General features: G+C 42.9%; 1 protein-coding gene across 2 annotated transcripts in view; it reads right to left on the bottom strand.

Moving 5' to 3' along the window:
- TBCD (tubulin folding cofactor D) overlaps window positions 1–19,990 on the bottom strand; it is a 256,774-nt gene that overhangs the window by 37,118 nt on the left and 199,666 nt on the right. For both annotated transcript variants that reach the window (XM_024217615.3, XM_026654436.1), the window contains exons 32-34: window positions 19,474–19,632; window positions 14,473–14,611; window positions 754–875 (exon numbers count right to left, since the gene is read on the bottom strand). In XM_024217615.3, the coding sequence (XP_024073383.2) occupies window positions 754–875; window positions 14,473–14,611; window positions 19,474–19,632 (420 nt within the window). The remainder of the gene's footprint in view (window positions 1–753; window positions 876–14,472; window positions 14,612–19,473; window positions 19,633–19,990) is intronic.

The following is a 19,990-nucleotide window of genomic DNA, read 5'->3' as shown; positions in this document are numbered from 1 at the left end:
CAGGGGACTGGACTCGATGACCTCTCGAGGTCCCTTGCAGTCCTAGAATCTATGAAAATAAACTAACTTGCAAACATGTTTGGTAAGTGGGGTTTAGGTGAATAAATCTTGCTATGTAAAAAATCTGGTCTTTCAACTGGCCTGTTTTTATGTTACAGAGTTACAATCTGCATATTCCTAAAGAAACCCTTCCTAAATAAATACGTGGTGGATTGCACTACAAATTGCACATATATTTATTTTATCTCATCAATATCAGCTCCATCGGGCATGGTGGCACACGCCTGTAATCCCAGCTACTTGGGAGGCTGAGGCTGGTGGATCACTCACGGGTTCTGGACTGCGGTGCGCTATGTTGATCGGATGTCCGGTGACACTGACAGCCTGGCCAGCAAGTGGCTGAAGGACTGGCTAAAACAACACGACTGACATGCTGTGATCAGCGCTCTCTCTGTGAGGGCTGATGGACCGATCGATGAAGGTGAATATCAGCTCCCCGGAATATTGCATTACATGAAAATATTACAGCTTATCACAATAAGTTCAGTATTGCACTAAGGTAAATGCTTCCTTCTTTATATTCGATACCATACCATAATTCCATCTTTTCTGGGGGTTTTGTTGAAGGTATTTTCTTTCTTCCCCAATATCTTAAAACATTTACATGGTACAACTTTAGACAACTGTTCATACTCTGAAAGATCTGCTCAGTGCACATTGTTTCAACTCACTCCTTTATGAGAGAAAGATTACCTGTCATTCAGCAGGTTATCCTCAAAGACCTGTAGCAATGTCTCACAAAAGTTATTCATGGCACCTAGATCGTTTTGGATTTTCTTCATATAGTCAAACAGACTCTGTGCAGAGTACCTGACCTACAAAAGAGAAATATTTCAAGTGAAGCAGTGTGCAAAACATACCTGGCTGTGGCTGAAATAAATTAAAAAGATAACATTCATGAACTGGATATGAATGTTCATCCCTGACTATGTGAGCTGCACATTTTGACCATGAAAAGATACTCCTTTACATCATATCCAACAGTGATTGAGTGTACAAATTCACTGCCAGCATTTGACAGGAAGACAGCTATTTCACTTTCCATTTAAGCTGTATTGTTTTTTCCAGTTAAAGTTTTGCCACTGTAGTAGCTTAACTAAAAGGGGAAAAAAAGATTCAGTAAAGGATTCACATTTAGACCAAAATAACCTAGAAAACCCATTATTGTACTTCTACACTTCAAAGTTGCATTGGAGCATCAGGACTACAGTGTTTTAAATATTTATCCGACAGAATTAGTTTTCAAATACTTAAGCCAATATGTAAATAACACTTTTCTATAATGTATTTTAATAAGTTTTAACAGTAGTATACAACACATTAGAAATAGCATACTGCAGTTCCCCCAAACTAGCAAAAGTTGGACTATCTACATATAGAGGTCATTCAAATTAAGTAGATAATTACTGAGGTATGCTGAATTTCGAAACAAATAATCAAGCTTTGATAGTACCTAGGTGTAGATGTTTGAAAAAGCCAATTGCCCTCAAAGAAAATTTGAACTGAATTGAGTAAATATTGTACTTTCATATGTCAAAAGTAATTTAAAGGAATTTCTTCACATGCTGAAATTATGCTGCATGCTTATGTTTAAGGTCTTCACAGTATATAAAAAGATTTAAGGTACAAGACATTTACTGAAAAATTCAATACCCAAGGAATTATTTTATACTACATTATAAAGAAATATTTCCATTGACTTTTTGCAAAGGAAAGAAATGATACACAATTGCAAACAGTTCCCCTTTCTTTGAGTAAAATAAAATTTTAATAAATCAAGCACTTTCCCTATCCAAATATTGCAGAGGGTTGACATGAAGAAATCTGTAAAGTCTCATGGAAATACAGTATTTCAAAAAGCATGTGTCTAACCATACATTTTTTTGCCACATTCCTAATTTATATTTCATACTGACTAATTTTCAGCTGTCTCAGATTACCACCATAATTTTGAAGAGAGCCAAGTCCCCAGATGTTTTCCCCTGAAAGTCTCAAAAAATTAACAATGCAGTTCCACAGAAATGTCATTAAAAGACAACAGTGAGCAGAGTCAATATAAGCATGTAGAATAGGATAACAAAACAGAGAAATGCATGGAATAGGACTCCATAGAAATGGGGGAGGGCAGATTATGGAATCCACATGGACAACACATCTCAAAGAACTACAGTTACTAGAGGACAGGGGTTCTCAAACTGGGGTTTGGGACCCCTCAGGGGGTCACGAGCTGTCAGCCTCGACCCCAAATCCCGCTTTGCCTCCAGCATTTATAATGGTGTTAAATATATTTTTTTAAGTGTTTTTAATTTATAATGGGGGTGGGGGTCACACTCAGAGGCTTGCTATGTGAAAGGGGTCACCAGTACAAAAGTTTGAGAATCACTGCTATAGGATAAGTAACATTCTTTCTTCTTTGAGTGATTGTCCTCATCGATTCCATTCTTGGTGACTAACAAGCAGTAAAGTGTTTGCTTGGAGGTGGGTAGGAGGAGTCCCCTTTAAACACTTAAAAGAAAACTGGGAGGTGATGGTTCACATGGAACTCAGACCAGAGACAAAACTGGGCAGGAATTTGGGATGAGGCCTGAGAGTGACTGTCCTTATGAAACACTGTGTAAGAGGGACTTGCCACGAGAGCCTGAGTCTCCCCTACCCTTCGAGCTGATGTAATGGCTACTAAAAAGCCTGTCTTCATCAAAAGTGGTAAAGGGAACAGGATACACATACATACCAAAAGAATCTAAAAATACATGAGCCTTTTACAGTTTTATCAGAGTTGCTCCAAGTTACAATTTTCATATAACTGATATACATACATTTCATTGTACAGATAAAGTCCTATTCACAGAGTCAGAACGTTCCCGCACATGTGCAGGAAAAAGATGAAATGTACATTAGGGTATGTTATGCTCAATAAATAGCACTGTTCCTGGCTCATTTTAAATCCTGACATATTTACTATACTTAAGTGGCAGCAGGGTGTTTTCCTTAGAACTAAAAAATAATAAAGTCTAGTAGTTAGTAAAAGTGAGCCCATGCCTGCATGGTTCTGCTCACAATAATTCTTTTAATACTCCCAATCTTCAAAGGCAAATAACCCTTCTGAAGTTCTGTGTCAGGGACATTTAATGTAAAGTAATAAACAATTCACAATACTTTCTTTTAAAGTTGCCTGAAATCAGTCTCAAATGCATTCTGCTTGATAACAAACTTGTAAATTCAGAATATAGACCCATGGACCCACTCCTGCAAACTTTTCTAAACCAGTAGACTGCTTGCCAGGGTAAAGGATTCTCTTCTGATTGTGGATTGCAGTGTCAGGCAGCATAACTGGATATTGTAGAACCACATTTATTTTCTCAAATTTCAAACCATCTAACTATGTCCTTGTATTTTAATTTAGTAAGGCAACTAAGACAAAACTGTTCAAAGAGGCAGCAGTTTTTCCAAAGCAGCCTAAGAAGTCACTACAGTGTTTGGCAAGCTCTGAGTCTATTTCAGAACTTTACTTTCGAGAAAGATTAATGCTCACACACAATAGATTCTGTGCATACAGAACACGGACATAAATCTGATGTAGTTACGATTTTTATGTTGTGTCGTTTGACTCATTAACTCACTTAATAGCTAGACAGATCCGGCAATGGCTGGTATAAATCTTGTTGCTGTACTTCAGCACAGCTCTCTAGAATTGTTTTATATTTGTGGCTAGGCAAAAACCTGCAGTCCTCCAATGAGACTGTCTTACAAAATAGTATCTTCTTGAAGACATGTCTTTACTTATTAAACATCTATAACATTTCACACTGTACTTTTTTATTAGTACTGAACAAATCCCATGAGGATATTCTGTTATTTAGTGGAGACTGATGATAATCATGTAACATCATCATGCAACATGCTTGAAATTACAGCTTTAGAGAACTGCAGAGTACACCATTTTGTTCTCAAGACCCCATACACCAGGAAGTTTTCTGTTACATAGCCATAAGAAATATGCATTATCATAAGCCAGTTATACTATTAGAAGATTCTTTTATACAAAATATCCTTTGAACCAAAGGAATGCTGCAGAATGCCAAAACTCAAACCCCAAATGACAACTACTTTTTCAGATTACTTGGGCTAAAATTATTTCAAAAGAAAACATCTGCTACCAAAATGCTTCTGAGTGAGACATATTCCACACAGTTCCTCTAAGCCGTTGTCTTTCGTTTTCAAAAAATGAAACTGTAGCCTATCTGCTCTATATGACAAATGTTACATGCTGATGCCATATTTTATTGTGCTCATTTCTGTTACTGACAGACAGAGAACAAACTTTTTTTGGTCTTATTTTAACTGCATGTGATAGAGAAACTCTCTTTTGGAAATCAAGTAAAAATACCACAACCAAAAGTCTCAAAACATCCCCATCTTCACTCTCTATAAAGCTATTACTCATAAGAAACAGAGTTCCTATTTCCTTTCCCATCAAGAATCGCCTCAATTTGTGCTCACAAATAACTGATGGAAGTTAAGTGAAGTTTTGCTACCCCTACCTACATATGAACACTGCACACAGTATGTGCGCGCGCGCACACACACACACACACACACAGTCCTGGGAGGAGCCATTTGAGTTACTGCGAGAAATTCATTGTCTGCCTGTTTACTCTTGAGAACAGAGAAGCACTAGTCCAGGTGAATGGCTGCTTCAGAAGCACCCCTGCCAATGACTTTGCTGTATTGGAATACAGAAGCACCAAGAAGAGGCAAACAGGTGGTTTCTAAAGAGCTGCCGCCTTCTCTCCTAACTAGGGCGGAAGCTAAAAAGTAGCACATTCCCATAGTTACCAACCACCCTTTTACTGAGAAGACACGATTACAGTAGTTTCCCCAACCTCACCCCACCACTCCTCTCATCTCTCTGCTGCTTTGCTCATTGCCCCATCTCTTTCCCATCACAGAGAGGTTATTTAGACACAGGGGGTAGGGAGCTTCTTGGAGCACTGCTTTGCTTAGTTTTTTCATCTCTGGAGCTACAGGCAGAGTAGCATAAGTAGGAATTAATATGCCCTCCTCAAATGGTTTCACCCCAGGGACCTACCCCACAGGTTGGGAATCACTACCTTAATAATAATAAAAACTTTGTGTAAAGAACTCATGGATGAGCTGAGTCTACCTGACAAATATAGCTTACTGATAAATTAAGCTTTTCAAATACCCTTTCAAATATGGCATTCTGAAGCCAGAACTCCCCTCATTAGAAATGTGACTTTCATTCACAGCATACTGAAGTTATTACACTTGGACCCTTTAAACAGAGGGAAAAGTGGTACATGCAACATTACACAGGTTGAATATTTAATAGCTCTGATGATGAGCTGTGCAGTTGTTTGAACGCTTTACAGCAGGAGTTACCAGGTGTTTCATGGTTCTACCAGGATTCTACTGTATTTATAGCAACAATTTCTGGGACGACTGGAGTCTCCTCTATACAGGGTATACTCTGAATTAACTAAATTTTCACTGACTGCTCTCTCATCTCAAAAAATCTCATGGACTAAAACTTCAAACACATACAAGTTATTTAGGTACAACTTCCAGTCACAAAGCAGTTTGAGAACCACACAACTGCAAATGCAGTTATTCATTCTACACATAGAAAAAAGTTAGCCCCATAATTGCAATAAGGGATTCCTGAAATTGAAAAATATTTAAAACTGTTTCACATAACTGGAATAATAAGGTATTGACCCTATATAATTTTAGACTGGGTCAAGGGTAATCATCTTATGTAGGATCCAAAGCTAAATGTTGATTCTCTTTTGCATTTAAAAGGAAACACTGAGGGCTTGTCTACATTACTCGCTGGATCGACGGACAGCGATCAATCCAGCGCCAGGCGATTTGCCTCAACCTCCCACCCCGCCATAAATGTCTCCCCCTTACTCTCAGAGATATTGTGGAGTACACAGCAAGCAGCAATAACAATGAGAATATTGGTTTCACTGAGGTCTAACCTAGTCAGTAAACTGGCCAGCGAGCTTTTAAATGTCCAAATGCACATTCTACCACCATTCTGCACTTGCTCAGCCTATAGTTGAACAGCTCCTTACTACTGTCCAGGGTGTCTGTGTATGGCTTCATGAGCCATGGCATTAATGGGTAGGTTGGGTCCCCAAGGATAACTATAGGCATTTCAACATCCCCAATGGTAATTTTCTGGTCTGGGAAGTAAGTCCCTTCCTGCAGCTGTTCAAACAGACCAGAGTTCCTGAAGATGCGAGCTGATGTCGGTGAAACGTCCCTTGTGATCCACCAGTGCTTGCAGCACCATTGAAAAGTACCCCTTGTGGTTTACGTACTGGCTGCCAAGGTGGTCCGGTCCCAAGATAGGGATATGCGTTCCATCTATCACCCCACCACAGTTAGGGAACCCCATTGCAGCAAAGCCATCCACTATGACCTGCACATTTCCCAGAGTCACTACCCTTGATAGCAGCAGCTCAGTGATTGTGTTGGCTACTTGAATCACAGCAGCCCTCACAGTAGATTTACCCACTCCAAATTGATTCCCGACTGACTGGTAGCTGTCTGGCGTTGCAACCTTCCAGAGGGCTATCGCCACTCGCTTCTCAACTGTGAGGGCTGCTCTCATCTTGGTATTCTTGCGCTTCAGGGCAGGGGGAAAGCAAGTCACAAAGTTCCATGAAAGTGCCCTTACGCATGCAAAAGTTTCGCAGCCACTGGGAATCATCCCAGACCTGCAACACTATGCGGTCCCACCAGTCTGTGCTTGTTTCCCAGGCCCAGAATCAGCGTTCCATGGCATGAACCTGCCCTATTACCACCATGATGTCCAAATTGTCAGGGCCCGTGCTTTGAGAGAACTCTGTATCCATGTCCTCATCACTATCGCTGTCGTCGCCTCCTCGCCTGCTTTTGCAGGTTCTGCACATACTGCAGGATAATGCGCAAGGTGTTTACAATGCTCACAATAGCAGCAGTGAGCTGAGCAGGCTCCATGCTTGCCGTGGTATGGCATCTGAAGGAGAGCAGGAAAGCAGAGTTGCAGCAGAATCGGTGGATGACAACGGATGCCACGAAAATAGATATTTATATAGAAAGACGAGAGGACCTGCGAGGCGGATTCATGGCACCAGGAGAGCAGAGTTGCAGTGGAAGCGGTGGAGGATGACGGTTAGCACCATGCACATTTCCCGAGGAAGAACACATGTACCCGGGAGCCCATGACAGACAACATGGAGAAATTCGCTATCGAGGCAATAGCAGCAGAGCAGAGTTGCAGCGGAAGCAGTGTATGACGATGGTTAGCAGTCCTACTGCACCATCTGCTGACAGCAGCACCCAGGACAAAACAGCGGCGCTGTCGGTGAGCTTAGCTGAGCGGGCTGCACGCTTGCCGTGGTATGGCGTCTGCGTGGAAAAAAGGCGCGAAACGATTGTCTGCCGTTGCTTTCACGGAGGGAGGGGAGACTGACGACATGTACCCAAAATGACCGGCGACAATGTTTTTGCCCCATCAGGCATTGGGAGCTTAACCCAGAATTCCAATGGGCGGCGGAGACTGCGGGAACTGTGGGATAGCTACCCATAGTGCAGTGCTCCGTAAGTCGATGCTAGCCATGGTAGTGAGGACACACTCCACCGACTTAATGCGCTTAGTGTGGACATACGCAAATCGACTGTATAAAATTGATTTCTAAAAATCAACATATAAAATCGACCTAATTTCGTAGTGCAGACATACCCTCAGTTTTCCCTAGTTTGCCTTACACCCAAACCCAAGAAGAAACCCAAGTTATTTCTTTTCCTCTTCCCCTTGTCATCCCAGAACTTCAGCCTTCCGGGTAATATGCCATTCTACCTAGAAAGCCCTCTCTCTCTTATTACCTGCTCCCTGTCAAACCTATCAGCTGCTGAACAACACCTCTTAATGTGGCTGTCTGGTCTTTATAGCAACAGTGCTAGGAAGACTCAGGCTCAGCTCCTCTCCCCTCAACCTCTAAAGCTAATGCAAGCACATGTTCTTACCACTACATTTAAAGATGGAGTGAACAAACACAAAGACTACATAAAACAGTGCTGCCCACCTTCACAAGTATGGAAGCCACCCAGAAATGTATACTAAGCATTGAGATAACTGGCTCACTCATATAAAAGTAGCTGGTGGTTGTCTGAAACCTTGTACATACTTCATTGAACATCCAATCATCCTTATGCTGGGGGGGGAGGGATAGCTCAGTGGTTTGAGCATTGGCCTGCTAAACCCAGGGTTGTGAGTTCAATCCTTGAGGGGGCCACTTAGGGATCTGGGGCAAAATCAGTACTTGGTCCTGCTAGTGAAGGCAGGGGGCTGGACTCGATGACCTTTCAAGGTCCTTTCCAGTTCTAGGAGATGGGATATCTCCATTAATTTAATTTAATTTAATTTAATTTATGAAAAGCATAGATTTGGGTTATAGTCAGTTACCTTACTGCAGCAGCTTCATTCATGTAACCAAATCACCTATTCCCAATATTTTCTAACTATCATTCATGAACTCATTCTTTGCTCAGTTATGTTACTATTACACTCATCATCTCTCTCTGCTTGGTAGGCAATCCTCCTTTAGTACAGCCTAGGGAGGTTGTGGAAGCTCCTTCACTGGAGGTTTTCAAAAGAGGCTGGGTAGCCATCTGTCTTGGATGGTTTAGACACAACAAATCCTGCATCTTGGCAGGGGGTTAGACTAGATGACCCTTACAGTCCCTTCTAACCCTATGATTCTATGATCCTCCTCTACTGCCTATACAGATGAAAGAAAGGTTAGTTACTTTGTACAGTAACTGGAGTTTTTCTAGATGTTGTGTCCCTGTGTGTGCTCCACATCAAACGTGTGTGCCCATGCCCTCTTGATTGGAGACTTTGTCAACAGTGTCCATGAGTCTGCACCTGCACACCCAACACTTTGTGATCCAGTATGAGAGTACATAGGGAGGGACAGACCCACCACTGCTTCAGTTCCTTCTCAGTCACCAAGTCCAGAGAGAATGATGGTGGGTATTGCAGCACCCATAGGGACAAAACATTTTACGCCAGTTACTGTCCAGGTAAATAACCTCTCCTCCTCCTCCACGTCAGGAGATTCCTGAGCAGTACCTCAATATGGAGGAGGGTGCTGAGGAGGTGGATTCAGCATTGATCACAGAACAGTCTCACCAAAGGCCAGGTCTGCTCGACAAGCACACACAATAACAGTCTTGGGAAAACATGTGCACCCAAGACCAGGTGGCAGCCTTACAAATGTCTGAGATGAATAACGTTCCTCAGTAAGGCAAAGAGGTAGACTGAGCCCTGGTGGAATGGGCAATCACCCTAGGTGGAGGATGCATCTCGTAAGACATCATATCAGGTTAAGATGCATCCTGAAACCCATTTTGACAGTCTTTTGGTGGAAATGAGTTGACCTTTCATTCTTTCCACAATGGATATAAAGATTTTGGAAGAAGCTCTGATGGGCTTAGTCATGTTAAAGTAAAAGGCAACATCTCTTCTTACATTCAGTATGGAGACTAGCTGCCTTTCTCAAGGAGTGAGGCTTGGAGTAAAACACCAGTAGGTGAATGTCCTGATTATTATGAAATGTTGACAAAACTTTAGGTAGAAAGCAGGATGGGGACACAATGTCATCTTATTGCAATAGAACACCATGTACAATGGGTCAACCATAAGAGCTCCTAGTTCTCCTCCTCTTTTGGCTAAAGTGATGACTATGAGCAACAAGGTCTTAAAGGACCAAAGAAGAAGGAACAATTCCCCATTGTTCAAATGGGGTGTTCTCAAGGGCATTGAGGACTAAATGGAGGCCCCATGGTGGAGTATGTTCTTTGATGGGAGGAAAAAGATTAAACAAATTCTTAATTAATCTCTCAGTGGTGGAGTGAGTGAAGACTGAAAACCTTTGAAATGGCAGCCAGGTGAACCTTAACTGAGTTAATAGATAAACCCATGTTTTTTAAATTTAGCAGGTAATCGAGAAAGTGCATGAGGAGACTCAAGAGAAGGTATGAATTGTTGGGCACATTATGATTTGAAACACTTCCACTTCTGCAGGTAAATTGTCCTTGTGATTCCACAGAATTTTAAGTACCTCTGCAGAGCAATCCTGTTCTATGCCAGCATGCCAATGAGGAGCCAGGCCTTGAGGTGTAATGACAAGAGGTTGGGGTGGATCTTGGATCAGGTGGTCTATTGTCAGAGGGAGGTGAAGCGGCGATCACAGAGAGAGGCAGACCAGATCTGGGAACTGTACCTATCTTGGCCAAGATGGAGCCCTGAGGATGGCCACCAATCTCTCCTGTTTCAATTTGTTCATGACCTTGAGAAGCAGTGGCAGTAGGGCATGAGGCCAAGTGGTAAGGAGGGTGTCTCCCAGGGAGTTGTTACCATGATACCCCTTGGAACAGAACGCCGACATAGCCATAGAGGATAAAGCTATGTCAGTCACATCGAGTGAGGCCTCATGGGAAGCCTTGGCAATCGTCTGGCCTTTTGCAATGAGAACCTGAAACTGTTTCCTCTGATCTTGTGGCACATGTTCAATAAAATGAGAAAACCTGAATAATTTGTATAGTCATATTTTGCCATTAAGACCTGATACTTGGCCATTCAGAACTATAAAGTGACTAACTAGGGAGTAGATTTTGTGGCCGAGAAGGTCCAGGTGTTTAAGTTCCTCATCAGAACCTGTTGATCTAGACCAATACTGTCTATTTCTTTCACTGACAGTATGAAAAACCGAGTTGGGGTAGGATGGGAGAAAAGAAAGTCCGAACCCCTGGCCAGGATATAGTTGTTTTTAATCAGCCTGCTTACAGGTGGTGTTTGCCACACCGTACGGGCTGGCAACAACAAAGCATCATTGATAGGCAAAACAATTTTGCCCTGTGGAAAGTGTGTAGAATGTCCAGCAAAAAATGTTGAGATTCCTGTATCTCCTCCATCAGGGACCTGTAAGGCCTCTCCGATCCTTTTCATGAGGTCTTGAAAGGCCTTGAAATCATTCATGTAGGGCTGGGGGGGCATAAGAGCCTCATCTGGAGAGAAGGAGGTTTTGTGAGGTGGTGTCTCCTCTTCTGCACCTAGCTCCTACTGTTTGGGGATTCTTCTGCAGAAAGGGAGCCAGTGCTGGTGTTCTTGGTGGGACCTCTTATGTGAGGGCACCCTGTAGAACTGTTCACCATAAGGGACCCAAAGGTTCCAAAACACCCACTGTGGTGAGACATAAGAAAGGGGGCAAGACCCCAAGGCTGCTCTTGCCGGGCTGACATGTCAGTCATCTGTTGGGGGGGCTTTTCTTCAGGATGCACCTCAAGAGAGGGAGGCTGGAAGGGAAAGGTGGTGGAATCCTGTACGGACACATCTGAGTCAGAAGAAGCATCTTCACCTACATCCAGAGGAGGAGCAAGAAGTGTCAATACCCAGAGGTTAGTGAGGTATCAGTAATTAGCGGTCAAGCATTTGTGCAAGGATGCAGAAGAACCAGAGGGTAAGCTTGCTCTGGAGGGAAAGTCAGTACCAGTGGGAAACCTCTCTTGGTACCACTTAGTGAAGGGGATTCAGGCTCTTTCAGGATTTGGAGGCCCCACCGAGAGGGGAACCTGGATAGCGTTCCTCAGGAGTCTGCACGTTGGTAGGTACCAGGGACAGGACAGAGGGGCAGTCCATGCTCTCTTTACCATAGCCTGAGAAGGACGGCAAGAGGATGATTACTTTGAGACCTTGGTCTTAGAGGAAACCTTATGCTTAGAAGGTACCAATTCTGGTATCACCACTGATGCCACTCGAGATTACCTGCTGTGAGGTTTCTTGGTACGTGACAAGAGGTACCAAGCCTCAGTGGTACGCATACCAGGGTGCAAGTTCTCCTTGTTCCAAAGTCAAGAAGGTGGCTTTCCCCTTCTTTTGGTCTCTCTTTCAGGAGAATGAGGTCTCTTCTTTTTTGGTCTTGAAGATTCTGTAGGCCCCCAGGGTCTTTGCTTACCTGAGTCAAGCTCTGTGCAGTCACTGGAGCAGACTGCATGGCGGAGGCTGATGTAATGGGGTGAGGGGAGGGAGATCTCAGAAAGCACTCCATAAAGCAGTAGTTTCAGTGTGTCCTCTCTGTTTTCTAGGTGTGCTTTTGAATCTGGAGTAGACCGAGCACTTGAAGAGGACATGAGTCTCTCCAAGGCAGCTACAATGCCCATTGCTGAGGGGGAAGGTCTTGTGACAGGTCTGGCAGAGTTTGAAGCCTGGGCTCTTGGGCATAATCCCGTGGGAAAGGCTGCAGATAAAGAGATCCACTGGAGCCTAGGCTCTGAGCAGGAGAAAAGGAAGCATGGAGCATGACTCTAGGCACCCCCGCACTCACACCCTATACACTACTGCAGTGATTTTTATATAAAATATGCCTTGTGAGGTAACATTTGACAAACACCACACTGGCAATAACATCATTATAAAATATACGTAACAATGCGGTGTGTAAAATTATGGATATTCACTAGTATTACACTTTAAAGTCTGTGACTAAAAAAAAAGTGTTTCAACCAGATATATCAGGGGGATTTGATAAATAGGTTTTCTTCGGACCATGGAAAGATGCTGACACCTCAAATGAGGTGTGTACTAAATTCAATGTGCTATTCATTTGTATCAGAGGTTACAGTAGGAAGAGATAATTTGTATAGTAGCAACCACCAGCAGAGGACAAACCAGAATGAAGCCTTATCTTCCAGACCTCATGGCTCCTTTACTAAGCAGGAACTAATTCACTTTATCTAGAAGTACCCTTCAGAGAATATATCTCAAAGGTTCATTGAACTATAAAGAGGGGGAACAAACACCTACATTATCCTACACCTTAAGGAGACAAAGAAACCAAGCGATTTGACCTCTGTGAACAGATCTTAGCCGGGCCAGCCAGTAAAAAGCTGGTGGGTCAGAGAAAAAACATCTTGAACATCTTGCTAGATTAATTTTGTGTCTGTTTTCATTTTTATTTGTTTGTAACCATTTCTGATTTTATCCCTTATACTTGAACTCAATTAAAACCTCTCTCTGTTTGTCAGTACATTTGTTTACTATTAATCTAAATCAACCCAGTGCTGTGTTTGAACTGGAATGATGATTAACTCCCGTTAAAGCAATAAGCAGCTGTGCTTTTATCTCTTTAAAGGAGCAACAAGCCTTATAACTTCTCTGGATGTTCCAGGAAAAGGCTGGACATTTCAGGGCAGACATTTCGGGATACTGGGGGAAATTCAGGACTGGGGAAAGTGTTGGAGTCACCATGGCCAGGAGTAACCAAGGCTGGTGGTGACCAGAGTATGTGGCTGTGGTGTAACAAGCAGGCTGCTGGAGTCAAACCAGCTGAACCAGGGCTGCTTAACACACACAGTCTCAGTGCATGCTTGTATGATGGCTGGGAGTGTCCAAACAGAGAGCTACAGGAGCAGAGCATTTTAAGGCACTCAGGGTTACAGGACAAGCAGTGACAACCTCTAACTGGTCTGGGTTGAACCCCATAACGTGACATGGAGAACCCCCCGAAAGCCCAAGTTGTGCTAAAATAAAATAGGAAAATAATAAAATCATAATTACAAATGCCCTAAAAAAAAAAAAACCCACACATTTCAACCACACCTCTACCTGTTAATTAAGAATTTGGAAGATAAGACAAGTAGTAATTGCCTAAAGTGTAAATTTAGGATAGAATAATATTGTTAACATAATGATAGTGGCAGAGGAATAGACTACCAAAAGCAATGATAAATGTACTGTCTATGTGAATAATGTAGCAAGTGCAAAAAAGAACGTCAGACTAGATAGAATGTTTTTTTTTTCTGGTCATTGTATCTAGAATATGCTTTTTTAAAGAAATCCCAGACATTGTTTCTGCTTTTGAGAGACATTCATCAAAGACCCCAACCCTACGGTCATTAAGGGTGAATCTCAGCCCCTTTGAAGTCTATGGGAGTTTTAGCATTTACTTCAATGGAATCTATCATCCCAGCCACAAAGAGCAGGAGAGGACTTCCTCCAATGCTCTTCAATGCTGTTGGTCAGATAGAGACGGACGATACTGAGTAATCTCCTTTAGGTCTGACTGCACTACCTACCTGTGCGACATTCCTAGTTTCTGCGAGCCGAAGGAGTGAGTCACAGGTGTCCTCACTCCTTGTCACCTGCATGCTCAATGGACCAAGAACATATTTATTTATAAAGTGAATATGCTTCCCAGACAACTTTTAAAAGCTTGTAATTGGAATTCACTAATAAAAGTACAATGTCCACTGAAAGTATGGATTTTAATCAGCATGTAGTTATAGGGGAATTAAACAACCTCTAGCAAATAAACAGCCTGTGCCCTGATATCTTACCGTTGTCTCTGTTAATCCACCGACAGACACCGTGAGACCCAGCAGTACATAATACTGATACGTTGGCAAACCCAAAAGCTGTGTGATTCGAGGGAAGGCTTGTGAGGGAGCATTCCAGTTTAAAGTTACAGCCTCTGACCTGTCCAGAGAAAAGAAAATGATCATATGTTTTTATCTTAATACCTCTCTGCATAGTAACTGGTGTTCTTTGAGATGTGTGGTCCCTATGGGTATTCACTGTGGGGTGCACACCCACTCCAGGTGCCTGAGACCAGAAGATTTTTCAGGAGCCATGTTCGCTGGTCCAAGCCTGCGCCCTACACCACCAGCCCAAGGGACTCTCCAATTCCCGCTCTACCACAAATCAAGCGTGATCTGAGCAGAGAAGGAGGAGTGTGGGTCGTGGAATACCCATAAGGACTACACATCTCAAAGAACTCATTACTGTAAGGTAAGTAACCTTCATTTCTTCTTCAAGTGCTGGTTCCTACAGGCATTCACTGTGGGTGACCCCTAAGCAATACTCATTAAGGAGCGTGTGAGGATGTATGCTGCGCCACCAATCACAGGATCACTAAACCAAAGGACACATCCAAGGATGAACCTTGAACCAATTTCTCAATCATTTCTCAATCATCCTGTGAGCAGCCAATTGTTGAGGTAAGGCAATATCAGACTGCCTTGTTGATGTACACTGGATGCTACAGGAGAGAGTACCTTTGTAAACGCTGTCAGGAGGCCAAAAGGAAGACCCCTGTATTGAAAGTGTTCCAGGCCCACCATAAAGCACAGGAATCACCGGTGTGCTAGATTAATGCCTATATGGCATCCTTCAAATCAAGGGCTGCAAAGCAGTTGCCTTCATTTAGGGAGATGACTAAGGCCAAGATGGTTATCCTGAATCTTGAATGATATATGAAGACATTCAGCCATCTGAGGTCCAGGATGGGTTTCCAGCCCTTCTTTTTGGGAACCAGGAAATATCTAGAGTAAAAGCCCTTGTCCCAGTGTTGCAGAGATACAGGCTATATCACCCTTAGGTGAATTAGGGAGTCCACCTCTTGTTTGAGAAATATCTCGTGAAAAGGGTCCCTGAAGAGGGGTTTTGGAGAAGGGGCAGAAAGGAATTCTACAGTGTACGCTGCCAAGATGGTCTCCAGAACCTATTTATCCAATGTGTTATGCTGCCACATCAGACGGAAACAGCCCAGATGGCCACCAAAGTGTGCAGTGAGTGGTTGAGTGGAGAAAGGTTGACTTCTTGGTGGGAGGCTGGGAGTGAAAGGAGGATGGCGGTGGAGTAATTCTGCCTGCTGTGTGGCATCCTCTGGAACATCTTACATGGTTCAAAGACCCTTTGATGATAGAAGGGCTGAGAGGCAGGATGGTTTCTATGAGAATGTGGCCTAGAATATTTCCTCCAGGATGCAGGGGGATATATTCCCAAAGAGCTGAGCATGCCATGGACAGTCCTTAAGGCAATGGAGTGATTCACCGGTTCTCTAATGAAATAGATCTTTACCCTTGAAGGGGAGATTTTCCACTGTTGCCTAGACCTCTCTGGGGGATCCTGAGGATTGCAGCCATGAAGTCTGCTCATGATAACTGAAATCATCATGGAGCATGAGCTGTATCCACTGCACTGAGTGATGCCTGAAGGGACGGTTTGGCAACTAGTTTCCTTTCATCAAGGATGGCCTGGTGTCTAAGTTCATGTGGCAGTTTATTAGCGAATTATGACAGTTTATTGTAATTAGTAAAGTCATACTTGGACATTAATGCCTAGTAATTCACTACGCAGAAAAGGAGGCTAACAGATGGGAAGTTCTTTCTGCCAAAGAGATCTAGCCTCTTGGTATGCTTGTCCAAAAAAGTGGAGCTAGGTGGCATAATCTGTTACACTCTGGGCCACAAGAGAGTTCAGATTACAATGGGAAAATTAATATTCCACCTCATTGGATGGAACAAAATACTTTTCTGCCATTTTCAGGATGGGGTCACATGTAGCTAGGGTGTGCCAAACCACCTTAGCAGGGTCCAGTATTGCCTCATTAATAGGGAGGGCTACCTTGTTAGGGCCTGTAATCTGAAGGATGTCCAGGAGCTTATGTGTAGCATCTTGAATGTCCTACAGTGGGATCTCGAGGGTTTCCTCCTTAAGAGGTCCTAATACTGCCTATGATCATCTGGTGGTGAGGATGAGGCCAGTGTCATTTGCTCGTCTAGAGAGGAGGAAGAAAGAGCTGATGATGGATCTGGCAGGACTGGCTGTTCTACTTCCTTGAGGTACTCTGGAGGGGGAGATGCGCTTAGACTCCTCCCTGGAAGGGGACCTCTATCCGTTGTATTGTCCAGGGTCCTCATCATCCAGGGGTCCCTGGTCTACTGCAAGGGTCCCAGAGACCCCGTATAGCCAGTGGGTAGGATTGTATGGGTATGGCAGACGGACCCATGGGGTACCATTGGTCCCTGGGCTAATGTGCTCCATGGGGATGAGATAGCATCTGGAAGGCTCTGAAAGCCCTGTCAGGGCATGTCTCTTGTCTCTGGACAGACGGGGAAGCTGCTGGTATTGCCAATGGTGATCACTGGAGCAATAAGAATCACCTAAGTCTACTGATGGAGCCAGTGGTACTATTCATCTTATAACATTCAGACTAGAGGAAGGAACTGGCGAGTAGCATACCAATGTCAGCACCTCTACTCCACGACTTTGGGCTGGTGAGTGACATGACATCAGTGTACAGGTGTCCCTGGACAAAACTGGATCTGAAAGGCTCAATGATTCTGGATCCATGTGGATTGCAAGCAGGGCATATCGAGGCTTAACAGGCAGAGGATGAGAGGGGCTTGTAATATAGGTGGATCTGCCATTGCAGGTTTGAGTCCAGCAGTCTTCTTGCAGTGCAGTACTGCTGCTGCAGAAGCTGAACAATTCCTTCTGTCCTTAGATGGTGCAGGGATTGGTCCTGCCCCTTGTGTAGATGCTTTTGTAGTGTTCACCGCTCTTGGTACTGTCAGTGCTGACACATGTTCTCCGTGAGCTCTAGACACACCTGTACCTGGGTGTGAAGTCTCATTTGGTACTGAGAGTAACAAAAGGGTGAAATCCCCCTCCCCCACCAATAAAGAAAACTACCTAACACCAACAGCTAACTAAGAAAAAAAAATATTTACATACATGAAATTCGGGCAGAAAAGTTAGCAGAAGCCAGGGACACTGGAGGGTTCGGTCTCAAACCATGAGCAGTAGAAAGGAACTGGAGAGTCTTTTTCTCCCCTGATGCCCTCGCTTCGGAGCATAAGGAAGGCAGACGGTGCAAACACAGACCAATGGACATTGCTACAGAAAAACATCTTCTGGCTTCAAGCACATGGTGTGCATGTACATCCACAGTGAATGCCCATAGGGACCAGCATTAAAAGAAGAACTTCAATCACTGCAATATCATTAAGGGTGCAACAAATTAAATCATATGACAAAACTAACACTTTTTGAGTTAAATGCCCATTTTATTTTGTCTATATTTCATAATTTTATGAAATTTCCACAATTTCCAACTCCTCCTTAAATACTCTATAAAATCTCATTGTGTATTTGCATACAGTAGCTAAATTAAGTAAGTTTTGCTATATATATTTTAAATTTCCATTGGCATAGAGCACCTCCTCCAATGGAATTGCTCGTGGGAGGTGATGGGGTTGAATGACTGGAAAACCCTGCAAGAATCCCCTTGAATTATTTTCATAGCATCATTACAGAAAATGTGGGGTGAGAATGGCACCACATAGGCAGCTGATCCCTTCCCCCATACACATATAATTTCAGGAAGAGAGGGATCTGCTCCCCTAATTCCAGCTAGATTATGTGGTTCACTGTATTTTTTGTTTGCCACTTGCCATATTGAAGAGAATAAAATCAGGAAAATGAACAGGATATATTATTTCAACAAAATTCCTCTATGTTTGAAATTAATCATATCCTTTCCTTCCCCCCTTCAGTATGGCATACCTCCAAGCCTTTAAAGACACAGCAGGATATGTAACAAACATCCCCAAAACCATACTGGTGTTGTCCCTATTATATATGCTGACAGCCACAGGCAACCAAGTAGGTAACCTGGATTTCATTTTAATACTGGTCCAGTTCAGTTCAGTTCAGTTTAGAACTTTCAAAATATTGAACGATCTTAGAACCAACCACATTATAGCATAGGATTATTCAGTCATGATTGGCCAGTTTCATACTATCCGAATAGAGAGGAAGATTTTTACTGCTCTAAACCAAATATTAATTTATTTAAATGTTAAAAACTGCAAAGGATATACTTGGAAAGGATATACTCTCTCAACTGTTGACGCATAACCAACCTCTAACTATTGTGGGTTAGGTGGAAACTTTCCCTGGGGTAGGTTATCCAGTAACTGTTCACTGCAAGATCTGGTGCCAACTATTGTCAGAAGCAGGATACTGCTCTAGACAGACTACTGAACTAATCCAGTATGGAAATTTCTACAGGCTGGTCTACAATTGGGAATTTACATCAGCATAGCTACATCTCTCAGGGGTGTGAAAAATACACACACCTGAGAGACGTAGCTATACTGACCTAACCCCTGGTGTCTTGGGGAAATGGATTACCTACACTTGAACCGCTGCAGCTGTGCTGCTGTAGCAGTTTAAGTGTAACCATACCCTAATGCTCCTAACCACCCGTTAGAGATATTGAATAGCTGATGGATTCTAACAGACATTTACAATAAATACATTCCCAATTATCTGGAATATATTTTTCTATTGGCATTTACATCAATATCTTCTTTGGAAAAAAAAATGAGTTCTTAATTCTATTTAACTAGAAAGAAATCCTAGTTTGCTTGGGCGTTTTTACACACTGATTTATTCATTACATTGACGTAGACCAGGAAGGATTTTAACAGACAGGATCCAACTCACAAGCCTTCCTTAATAAATAAGAAGGTGATAAAGATCTAGATTACCTTGGAAATATCCTCTCCAATTCTTCCCGGTGGGGTATGTGTGGAATCGGAGGGTTGTCAAAGTTCAGAAGAGTGAGGAACACAGATCCTGCATGAGCACGAAATCTATCTATTTTTTCAGCCGATTGCTGGGCCACGCAGCACATAATCTGTTTACAGCTACAAATTAAGAGACAAAAAAATAATTCAATCCATCACATCACAATACATAAATAAATGTACATACTTTAAACAGAAATTGCTTAAAGAAACGGTTAAAAATAATTTCTTGCACCCACTGAACTGTGGAATGGGATTGCTGTTTTACTCTATTTGACTTTTTATAGTGAACATTTAGATGATGCATGAATTACCTACTGTGGTACAGAATCTTTAAGAACAGCCACAAGTTAATTTGTAAAACACCTCCAGATCCAAGCAACTAAATCAGGGGTGGGCAAACTTTTTGGCCTAAGGGCCGCATCAGGTTTCATAAATTGTATGGAGGGCCGGTTAGGGGAGGGGATCGTGGCCTGGC

This window comes from Terrapene carolina, unplaced genomic scaffold, assembly GCF_002925995.2.
Source record: "Terrapene carolina triunguis isolate 2854851 unplaced genomic scaffold, T_m_triunguis-2.0 Scaffold192, whole genome shotgun sequence".
NCBI lineage: Eukaryota > Metazoa > Chordata > Testudines > Emydidae > Terrapene > Terrapene triunguis.
This window is presented reverse-complemented; position numbering and strand designations above follow the sequence as displayed.